Source organism: Miniopterus natalensis, chromosome 4 (assembly GCF_054644295.1).
Source record: "Miniopterus natalensis isolate mMinNat1 chromosome 4, mMinNat1.hap1, whole genome shotgun sequence".
NCBI lineage: Eukaryota > Metazoa > Chordata > Mammalia > Chiroptera > Miniopteridae > Miniopterus > Miniopterus natalensis.
Window position 1 is genome coordinate 78006171 of NC_142084.1, and position 10730 is coordinate 78016900.

General features: G+C 59.6%; 3 protein-coding genes across 4 annotated transcripts; 1 reads left to right on the plus strand and 2 right to left on the minus strand.

Annotated features, from left to right (window-relative positions):
- Positions 1-166: 166 nt before the first annotated feature.
- On the plus strand, positions 167-2583 carry CTXN1 (cortexin 1). The gene is made up of 2 exons (XM_016203447.2): positions 167-904; positions 1204-2583. The coding sequence occupies exon 2, from the start codon at positions 1224-1226 to the stop codon at positions 1470-1472; it is 249 nt and encodes an 82-aa protein (XP_016058933.1). The 5' UTR covers positions 167-904; positions 1204-1223; the 3' UTR covers positions 1473-2583.
- Positions 2584-3905: 1322 nt separating this feature from the next.
- SNAPC2 (small nuclear RNA activating complex polypeptide 2) lies at positions 3906-6421 on the minus strand. Of its 2 annotated transcripts, XM_016203493.2 has the most exons (5): positions 6135-6421; positions 5466-5585; positions 5239-5307; positions 4684-4954; positions 3906-4584 (listed from the first exon to the last, which is right to left on the minus strand). In XM_016203493.2, exons 1-5 carry the CDS (start codon positions 6315-6317, stop codon positions 4253-4255), a joined length of 975 nt encoding a protein of 324 aa, XP_016058979.2. In that variant the 5' UTR covers positions 6318-6421; the 3' UTR covers positions 3906-4252. The 2 variants fall into 2 exon arrangements, with proteins under 2 accessions (XP_016058979.2, XP_016058980.2); XM_016203494.2 differs by lacking the exon at positions 5466-5585.
- Positions 6422-6545: 124 nt separating this feature from the next.
- On the minus strand, positions 6546-10625 carry TGFBR3L (transforming growth factor beta receptor 3 like). The gene is made up of 6 exons (XM_087816885.1): positions 10544-10625; positions 9107-9618; positions 8356-8482; positions 8094-8252; positions 7813-7963; positions 6546-7361 (listed from the first exon to the last, which is right to left on the minus strand). The coding sequence occupies exons 1-5, from the start codon at positions 10608-10610 to the stop codon at positions 7818-7820; spliced, it is 1011 nt and encodes a 336-aa protein (XP_087673011.1). The 5' UTR covers positions 10611-10625; the 3' UTR covers positions 6546-7361; positions 7813-7817.
- Positions 10626-10730: the final 105 nt, after the last annotated feature.

Here is a 10730-nt window from a genome sequence, read left to right on the forward strand (position 1 = left end):
GTGCCAGCCCCTGCACCCCCCTCTGCTGCTCAGGGGCTGCTGGCAGGGAAGGTTACCAAGACATACAGACCAGACAATGCCAAGAGACTCTGGCCCAAGGACTCCTGGGGATGGGGTGGTGGGGCCCACTGGCCACATTATCCAGGCCATTTTAGCTTCATTTAAAAAAATTAATAGTGCCCTTATTAACCTATATGACTGAGATTTGGAAGTGATAATAAAACACCAAAGTGCAGGAGAGCAACTTGGGTGGTCCAGGATGTCTGTCAATGTTCTATCTGAGTGAGCCAGGTGGTCATGGGAGGCAGTCAAGGTCACTGAAGGAACTGGGGACCTAGAGGGGTGTCTTGTTTGGTTAGGAACCTGCACCTCTGTGGGGGAGGAGACCAGTGACGGGAAAAGCTAGAAAGGTTTTCCGTCACCTGGTTGGGGTCTTTGAGGGTTGGGGTCTTTAGGGCTGGGGGAGCTTGAGCACCCATGAGTGGTGCTGGGGAGCCATTGAGATCCCCCAAACGGGAGTCTGGGCGAAAGATTCATCGTGGAAAAGGGGGGTATAGGGGCTAAGATCTGGATGGAGCATCTGGGGTGCTTGTGGGGGTGAGGATCATACAGCTCAGCTGGGCCTGAGAGCTGTGATCCTGAGACCGGGGCGGGGTCGCTGCCGCGCGCCGCTCCCGGCGCAGCCTCCGCCCCCGTCGCTATGGAAACAGCCGAGGCGGCCAGGCTTGCTAGAGCCTCGCCCGCCTCGGTCTCTGCTGCTCCAGGGGCGGGTGGGGTGGGCTGATCCCGGACTGCTGCTGCTGCCGTCACCACTGCCAGGGAGAGGCCGAGAGCCCAGCCGGCGTGGGTCCCGGAGGAGAGCACTGCTGCCCGGCGATCCGTCCCAGTCGCGGTTGAGGCTAGGGTGAGGGGAACGGCAGGGGTGGTGGGAGGAAGGAGTCCCCGGGACGCAGAGAACAAAAGACAGCGGGCGGGGACCGGGAAGGACTGCGCCGTGGCACCTGTTGGGTGCTGGCCGGCCAGGTCGGGGCTCCGTCTCTCAGCGCCCCCACCTGCACGGAGTTGTGTCCCCGCGTGGTGGTGTGTCTACGGTCGGGGCAGCGGCATTGTCGGAGACCAGAGAGGGGGGACGGGTAAGGTGGGATGGAGCCGATGTGGGAAGGCACAGCCTCATCCTTCCCCGGGCCGACCCCTTGTCTGCAGGGCTCGCGGCGATGTGAGCCATGAGCACGACCTGGACGCTGTCCCCCGAGCCGCTGCCGCCGTCGACGGGACCCCCGGCGGGCGCGGGGCTGGACGCCGAGCAACGCACAGTCTTTGCCTTCGTGCTCTGCCTGCTCGTGGTGCTCGTCCTGCTGATGGTGCGCTGCGTGCGCATCCTACTCGACCCCTACAGCCGCATGCCCGCCTCGTCCTGGACCGACCACAAGGAGGCACTCGAGCGTGGCCAGTTCGACTACGCGTTGGTTTGAACCACCTCACCCTGGGGTGGCCTTCCATCGGGTCGGGGCCCACCGGTCTGTTGTGGGGTGCCGGTCTGTTGTGGGGTGCCGCCGGCCCGACCGCCCTCTGGATCCCGCCCCAGAGCCCAGCCCAAGGAGGAGGGCATGAGAAGTCCAGCCCCTCCTCCCCCAGACCCCTCCCATATACTCAGGCCTCTGCCATCATCCCTCCCCGCAAGCCCGAGCCCCACTTCGTGCCTTTTCCCGCCCTGTCCTCGCCCCCAAATTCACCGATCCCCACAGCGTGTAGGTGACTGCTATTGTTCTACCGCCAGCATAAATGTTATGTTGGTTCCAGGATAGGGAGACTCCTCTGTCCCTCCCTTCCCCTGTGGTCTGGCCATCCCACTAGATACCCCGTAAATGCTGAACCCCTCCTTTGGCTCCCTCCTGGACCCACGGGGTGGATGCTGCATACCAATATGCCCTGTGCAGCCTGGCCTGAATCCCAGCGTGAAGAGCAACAATGGCTGCTGTGTTCTGTGGGGGCAAAGTGCGGCAGACTCACTCCCGCCCCAGTCCAGTCCCCGGTTTATATCAGCACTCCCTGCCCCTAGTCACCACCTCTGTAAGCCAGTCACTGGCAATCCTGCCACCTTCCCCGATTCCTCCTGCCACACCCCCACACCATCTCCCTGCTGCCCATGCCCTTCTCATGCCTTCTCACTCCTGCCTCTGAGCTGATGGTAATAATAAAAGCTATTATTGAGCACTTACTTGAGCCAAGCAGCAAGCTGAGTTAGCATCTCTGCGAGTGCTTCAAAGACACCCAGACCCACATTTTGGGGAACTGGTATGTCACCACCTCAATATCCCTAGCTCCAGGCGTAGCCAAGACACCTTCCTCTTTCCCTTGACCTAGGGAGATGGGGCTGTGGGATGGACTTAGCTGAGTGGGCAGTTGGGATGGGGTGCCCTCAGCCAGCCCTGGAGGTGGAATCCAAGAACTGGCATGGCTTCCTGCTGTGATGACTGCATCTTCAGCTCCAAACCCCTCTCACCCTGGCCCTCCTTCCCATCATCATGTGCTCTTGGGAACCTGGGGGTGGGCTGGGGGCGTGATCATGGAGTGTGCTGACTCCATTCCACAGCCCACCTGGGAGATGTGTTGTGCGCCCTGGAGGAGCTGTGTGCAATGTGTGGAGAGGTGGTGAGGGTTTCTATAAAAGGAAGGCTGAGTGAATGCACAGGCTCTCAGAGGACTAGTTAGGCCTGGGGGAATGCCATCCCATGAGAGGACACCTGGTTCCTGCCCCACCCTCCCCAACCAGCCCCTGAACCCGTACCCTCCAAGGCTGATGGAGGGGGTACCCCTTGCAAGGAAACCCAATAGTACTTCCAGGAATTTGGGGCCTTTCACAGCAGCTGGGATTCTGTAATTTACCCAGCCCTGCTCTTCCTCCTCCCCTGGCTTCCCCAAGGTTACCTCAGGGGACACTCTCTCTAACCTGCAACATGGGACAGCCCACCCGTAACCCTCGGGCCCCCAGCGTTGGGCTTGGCTCCTAGCTGCCCTGTTGGGAAACCAGAATATCAAAAGTTTACTAAGGGAACTTGCCGTCAGAAGCGGCTCCACACCAGAAGGGAAGGGAGGCGTGATATATATAGCCAAGTGGCAACAGGCACACTTGTCTATGCAAGAACATTTCTTTCAGGTGATATGCACCCACCCCTTCCAGGGTGAGCTGGTGGTCTTGGTGACTATCTGGTTAAGTACAAAGAATCATTTTGCCCAACACGCCCTCACTCTGCTGGTGTACCCTCTCCATCTGTATGATGTAGTCACCCTGCTCAGAAAACCTTTCCCTGACACCTGTCAGGCTCAGGCTTGTCTTGACCCTCCATGTAATCACCAAACAGGTCACTCCAAACAGCTCTGGAGCAGGCCTGGCAGTGGTAGCCTTTGGGGAACACACCCTCCTCCCTGGCATGCCCCCCTTGGTCCCCAAGACTCTAAGCTCTGTCTCTCCTACCTGACATCTTCCTCTGTACTTTAAGCCACATCTGCCACCATTTTTGTTGTTGCTAATCCTCACCTGAGGATATATTTTTTCCCATTAATTTTTACAGTGGAAGGGAGTGGGGGGGAACATCGATGTGAGAGACACTGACTGGTTGCCTTCCGCATGTGCCCCAGCCGGGGCTGGGAATCAAACCTGCAACCCTTTGGTGGGTGGGCGGACACTCTAACCACTGAGCAACACCAGCCAGGGCTCTGCCACCTTTAAGTCAAAGGAAAAAGAGCGAGACAACCCTTACTGGGTAGCTCAGTCAGTTAGAGCATCATCCTAATATGCCAAAGTTGTGAGTTTGATCCCAGGTCAGGGCACATACAAGAATCAACTGAGTGCATCAATAAGTGGAACAAATCAACGCTTCTCTCTCCCTTCCTCTCTCTAAAATCAACTTTCAAAAAAAAGACAGACTGACAACTTTATTCAGTTATAGGGCATAGGCAACAGGATGTAGGAAGGGGGAGGGACCAATGGGGGGATAGTATTTGATGGTAGTTTTAGCCCAGCCATCTGGATGCCCCCACCTCAGTTCTGTGGCTGAACTCTTATACAATTGGGCTTCCATTTCTGAGACCCCCTGCTGTATGGAACATCTTAAAGGCCACTTGGCACTGCACACCGAATCAGGGGCTTTCCACTATGACCAGATCCTCATGAATACCCAGTGCCAGCCCAAGCAGAATTGAGGGCCAGGGGTTCACAGAGGTCTGGTACGTCCTCTGCCTGCTGGGCCCCTCACTTCGCAGGGGTGGCCACCTGGCCCAGAAGTTCCAGGGGCACCAGAAATGGGTTCAGGGGGCAGACCCCAGCTGCTTGCCAGGCAGATCTCGGTTTGCCGGGCCTGGCATTCTCAGGCGCCTGAGGGGTGGCCTGGCTGGCCTCCTCTTGCCCTCTAGAACCAGTTCCACAATCCTCAGCCCCTGGTCCCAGGCTTCCACTGCTGGGGTCAGACTGGGGGGCCATCAGATGTAGGTATGTATCCATCATATGCTCAGCCAGAGCTGCACAAGGCAGGTGATGCAGCTCATCAGGAAGTGCCATGAGTAGGTCAAGGACCACAGCTGACTCTGGTGGTGGATGGAGACAGGAGGGGTAAGAGGAGGGCAGGGCTTGCTGCCTGGGACCCTGCCACCACAGCCCCCGCTCCCCTCCCCCATTCTTCTCACCAGCTGCGGAAAGCTCAGGGCCATGGCAGCTGTGGGAGATGGATGACAGGTACTTGTAGATCTTCTCAAAGTCCACTTCAAGGTCTCCCTCAGTAGAGGGGCCAGCCAGGAGTTCAGAAGGTGCCTCAGGGGTGGGGCCAGGAACCTCAGGACTCTGGTTCTCCTGTCCACTAGGGGTGTTAAGGGGCAGTAGTTTTCCACGTGCCTGTGTGGGCTTGGAAGGCTTGGAGTGCAGGAGGCTGATGGGCTCCACAGCCGTGATGGTGAGCGCCTGGCAGGCAGACAGATCAGGAAGAGAAAGACAGAAGTCCTCCCTTCAGCCACTCCCCTGCCCTGCAAACTGTGCTAAGCCCCTCCACCTGCTCACCCAAGGAAGGTGTCACATACAGAAGATGGCCTCAGAGGAGGGATACTGAGGTTCAAGGTGTCCAGTGACGGACCAGTCACAGAACTAGCAAGAGAAAGGGCCCAGGACACAGATCCATAACTTACTTAGGCTCTTATGTATGACCCTGTCCCTAGGGACACCCCTTCCTCCCTAAGGGATGGCTGTACCTGTGAGAAAGCCACAGTCAGGGCTTCCTCCAGTGGGCCTGTTATCTTCTCAGCCAGATCCATCCATACCTGGGTGGGGCAACCAGAAAGTACATGGTCAGTCTAGGGATCAACCCTCAGGAGTCCCCCAAGCCCTGTCCTTCCTGAGGATCCTCTGACCAAGTTATCTTCCCAACTCCCACCCCATCTACCAGGGGCTGCCGTTGGGGAGCCTTGCCCTGCCTCACCTCGATAGGGGCTGGGGGCTGTGTTTCCAGACATCTTTGACCCTTTAGGCCACCTGGATGCACCCTCTGAATGGCTTCCCGGGCAACGCGGCCCTTGAGCTGCTGGAGGAAATCTCGAATCTGGGGAAGAGAAAGGAGACCAAATGGGCCTTCTACAAACCCAGGGCTGGTGGAGAGAGGCCAAAGATCACCGCCTGCTCCAGAGCCAGCCACTGCTCCTTGCCTCCTGCTAGCCCGATGTTAAGGGTCACAGCGGCTCTGCCCAGGGTCTGAGGCAAAGGCCCAGGTGTGACATAAAAATGTAAGGTCGAGGCCCATGTGGCTCCCGCCGCAGTACTACCCTATTCGCCTCCGCGCTTCGTCCACTCTCCCCCATTTCCTGATTCTCATTTCAACCTCATTCCCGCCCAGTCCCGCTGTACCATCCGCCCCCTTCCGCGCGGTCCTACTCCGAGTTCGCCCCGCCCCTAAATTTTGCCTTCGCCCCGCCTCCGCCCCGCCCCCAACCTCCTGTATGCCCCGCCCACGCCCAGCCTTACGGCAAAGTTCGCCCCGCCCCCAGGCTCGCGCTCGTCCCGACCACTCCACGCCAGTTGTCTACTCCTGGGACCCACCCAGGATACACCTCAGGTCTGCCTCCAGCCTCGCTCCCTCCCGAGACACCCTCACCTCGGCCTCGCTCCGACCCGGCAGCTCCCTGGCCAGCTCGACGGCGTCCGGCTCCGGCTGGCCCCGCTGCGTCTGCAGTAGTCGGAGCAGCTGGCGCTTCTCGCGGACGCCCCAGACGGCGGTGCCAGTCACCTCCCCCAGATAGCGCGCCGGGGCAGCTCGCCGCCGTTGTGGGGGCTTCATGCCGGTGAGGGCGGAGTTGGCGCTCGAGGACCGCTTCTCTGGGGGGCGGGGTTACGGAGGCCGCTGGGGCCAAAAAGCACCGCGCCGAAGCGGAAGCAGACGGAGGCGTGGCTCTGCGTGGCTAGACGCAGGGAGTCCTGCGGGTGGGAAATGATGGAGAGGCTGGCATCCGAACTGCAGGGGGCGAACGTGATCTGGTCGTCCGCATTTTACCTCATTTGTAAATTGGAGACGAGACCTTAGATCTTGTGCCCTCTCTCCATTTCTGGACTAAGTCTTGTGAAACTCCGTGTGCTTTGCTTCTAGAAGAGGAGTGGGCCCTAGCCGGAAGGGCAGCTGCCCAGTAGTAGCCAAGAACCTGGGCTGTGGGGTCACCCAGCCTGGAGACCTTGAACAAGTGATTTAGCTGTACCCAGCCTCAGTTTCCTTATCCGTAAAATGGAACTTGTCAATGCTCAGGGGAGGAGTTCGGATAGGAAGGATCTAAGGAGCTCTAGACTTGACAGGAGAGGAGACTGGAGCAGAGGCCGGAGGTCGAGGCTCTAGCGAGGCCCGGGTCAGGGCAGTGGGAAGAGAGCGGAGAAGGCCTGGGTTTGGGAAGATCTAAAGAGGCAGATGGTCCGGTGCTGGGGTGGAGGAAGGAAGCGGGATTTAAAACTTAACCTGGTGGGGTCGGGTGCCCCTTTCTGTTTAGGACAAAGCGCCCCTAGGTCTCCCCTGGTCCCTATCTGCACACAAGCATATGGGCGTATGAGCCCCGCCCCCAAGCTCTGTCTGGATCTCTTCCAGCCCAGAATCCTCCCAGTCCTGATGCTAAGTCTCCACTTCCTGCCCCCCACCAAACCCTGCACACAAGCATACTTCAGAACTCAGCATGTCAAACCAGATGTTTATTTTGAGCCCAGATGGGAGGAGTGAGGGGCGCAGGGTGCAGGGACCGTGGTCCGTGGGGTCCGAGGTCGCCGGCGGTCGGTCCAGACTGGCGAGTCTGGTCTGACAAGTCTGGCTGGTGCGTCTCTAGACCCTGCTGGGGGCGCACCATCCCTAGAAGGGGCGATCCAGGCTACCCTAGGGAGAGGACACTACGCAGGCTACCTTCTCAGCTGATCATTGGCTTCCCCCATCAGTCTGTGCTCAGGCGTTGAAGATGCTCTGTCTGAATCCCGAATTCTCGCCTAGTGCCCTCGGACAGAGGCCGCAGTCCACCACAGGTGACCCACTGCCTGAGCTTGAATCCCACCCAGCTCTACCAAATTTTGTGATTTCTAATAAATTACTTAACTTCAGAGAGTGCCTATTTTTCTCATATCTAAAGTGGGGATTATAATAGTATCTACCTAAAGGTTTTTATGAAGATTAAATTAGTTAATATATGTAAAACATTTAGAACGCTGCCTGGCACAGAGAAAGCGCTATGAAGAGTCATTATCACCACCTCCCTCCTCCAGCTCTCCTATGGGCTCTAGGTTACATACACACACACACACACACTTACCTGCCTCACTGGGGTCTTCTGGGCTGCGGGTCGCTAGGCGAGGCTCTAGGGGGTGGGCCGGGAGGTAGGGGCGCTGGAAGGGAGAGGCAGGCTGCCGAGCAGTAGGGGTTGCTGAACGCTGGCCCCGTGCAAGGGTGCCCCCTGGGGGCTGCTGTGGGCGTAACGGACGCAGGTCTAAGGATGTTCAGGCGCCGCTGGCTGGGATCGTGGCGACCCTGAGTCCTGAAGCACTAGAATAGGCTGGGGACCGAGTGAAGATCTGGGCGGGCCGAGGTTGGTACCTGAATGCGCGCACACAAGGCCGAGTCCCGCGACCAGCGCGGCGCCCAGCAAGAAGGCGGCCACCACTAGTGCCACCACTGGTGCGGGCTCAAGGGCCACCGGGGCCGACGCAGGAGGCTCCGGGCGTACAGCTCTGCTGGGGACGCCTTTGGGTGGCCCTGTGGGGAGTACAACGCTGAGACTGGGACCAGGCCCCAGAAATCCTCCCCATTCCAGTTCTCCTGCCCCAGGGACCCCCCCCGCAGAGGACTTCGTGCTCACTGGGGGGCGGCCGTGGCACCGTGACAATGATGGGCTGCGTCAGCGTGTGTAGGTGGGGGCTGTTGGTACCCACACTCTCAATTCTGCCACTGCTGGCGCTGGCGCACGCCTCATCCTGAGGCAGACACTGGGAGGAGGGGAGGGAAGAGAGGGATGTGAGGGCCTCGGGATCCAGGGGCTGGTCCCCAGGGCTCCCAAGAGATCTAAGTGTCCAGCTCTCTTTGCATCCAGAAGTCTCACCACCAGACCCCTAGAAATCCCGCCCCTTGGGGGTCCCTGAGCCCAGCCCATAAGATATATAAGCAGCCAGCCACACAGCTCCTGAAGAATCCAAATTTCAGCTCCTCAAGGTAACAAAACTCGGCTCTCTGAGCACCTAACCTGTGAAGTCCAACTTTAGGCACCCAGAGATTTGGCCCCTTATGTAGCTTTCTTTATCCAAACACCCAACCCTGGAGGGACCTCAGAGCCCCTCCCAAGGGAATCCCAGTGCCCCGTCCACGAGGGAATTCAGTGCCTACTCCCTGTCCCTAAAAACCCTTGCGCAGAGCCCTTCCGGGTCCCTCAAACACCCTGCACCCAGCCTGAGAGAGACCCAGCGCCTAACCCAAGCTCCGAGGGGTCCATGTCCCAGGCGCCCTAACCCCGAGTCCCCAAACCCCGAGAGCTCCTCCCGAAGATGCTGAAGGCCCTCCCGAGCCCAGCCCGACAGTCCCCAGGAGCCTAGATTCCCTGTCTCGCGCCCGCGCACCGGCGATGGGGGCAGCAGCGTGAGAGGTGCAGGAGTCTGGTGGGCTCCCTGGAGGCGGCGGCAGCGGCTCAGCTGGCAGTGCAAGAACTGCACAGAGGCGTTGAAGACCGGGCGCAGACGGAAGCTGAAGCGGGCGGCCCCAGGGCGCGGTGGCGGAAAGGCGACGGAGGAATCGGCGGGGCAGCCCCCGCGCAGCAGCGCCAGGGTGGGTCCCGGGGCCGGACGTGAGGAGGGTGTCACCCAGCAGCGGTGCAGGGCCAGGCCCCAGCGCGGGGAAGAACGGGCCAGGGCTGCCTGAGTGGGGGGTGGAGTGTTGCCTTCAGATTCGGCAGCCCCCACCTGCCCGCCCCGGCCCAGCTCATCCCAGGTCCACACCTGCACGAACACGCGGCTGTCCGCCGGGACCTCGAGTGGCCCCGCACGGCGCTGGAAGGCGTCCTGCGTGTCCGACAGCTCTAGACTGAAAAGGGGTCGGCGCAGCCACGACCCGGGCGCCGCTGGAAACGGGGGCGCTGGCAGGGGAGGAAGAGTGGCACAGAGGAGGAAGTGCGGGCTGACCCTTATGCCCTCAGGCAAATAATTCAACCTCCAAGCCTCCTTTGAAAAATGTAAGCAGTAGAGAATGCACTCACGCTAGGCTCCTCGCCTCCTTCACTGCGGTTGGGACAGCAGCTATGATGTACTCCCTGGAGACCCGTGGGGCATTACAGCCCAGCAGCTGAGGCTGGGAACAAAGCTGTGCGCCCCTGGTGCGGGGCTCCCTTCCCTGGAACTCCATTTCTTCCCCCACAGTGAGCAAGGGAATTCCAGACTGGGAAGGGGGTAAGGGGCCCAGGGACTGCAGCACAGCCAGCTTGGGGCCAGGACTGTGCTGGTCCCACCCTTCCCTTTCCAAGGGGAGATAGGTGCTGTCACCAACGAAGCAGGGAGGAGGAGGAGCGGGGAGGTGCTCTCCCACAGCCCTTCTGGCACAGCCCAAGCCCAGCCTGGCCACCACGTTCTGGGGCTTTTTCATTTGTTGATTCCTCACTCCCAGGTTGAGGGCAGTGGCAGCAAAGGTTAGAGGCACCAGGGAACACCACCAGGGGTCTTCTAAAAGTGACAGGCATGCACTTGCAGTGCATACATGGCCATACAGATGTCTGCCTTCAGGAGGTGCTCAACAGGGTCCTTGTCTCTTAAACATTCATGATGGCCCCCATACACATCCCCTAAAAGCATTTGCACAGACCCCTTCCCTCCCACAGTCCTTGGCCTCAAGCAGCTGCTGAGGACTTTTAAGTTGGGGATCCCAAAGAACCTGGAAACGGGAGACAGGGGTAGACCCCACTGCCCACCCCCCCATCCGTTCCCCCAAGCAAGATAAATGGGAAGTCCAGAAAGGGTGGCACAGGAATGGGAGCATGAAGGCATATATATCTACCAGTCCCTACATACCAGGTGGTCCACCAAGCAAGGTGGAGATCCCTGGGAGCAGGGCCAGCAGGACTGCGGTACCCAGCATGCTGGACTGGCTGCAGCAAGTGTGTGAGGGCCAGAGACAGAGGCACCAGTCCAGGCAGCACCCAAGCCCAGGAGGTAAGCAGGCGGCCCTGTCCTTGGCTGGGCAGCCACTCCGGGAGGC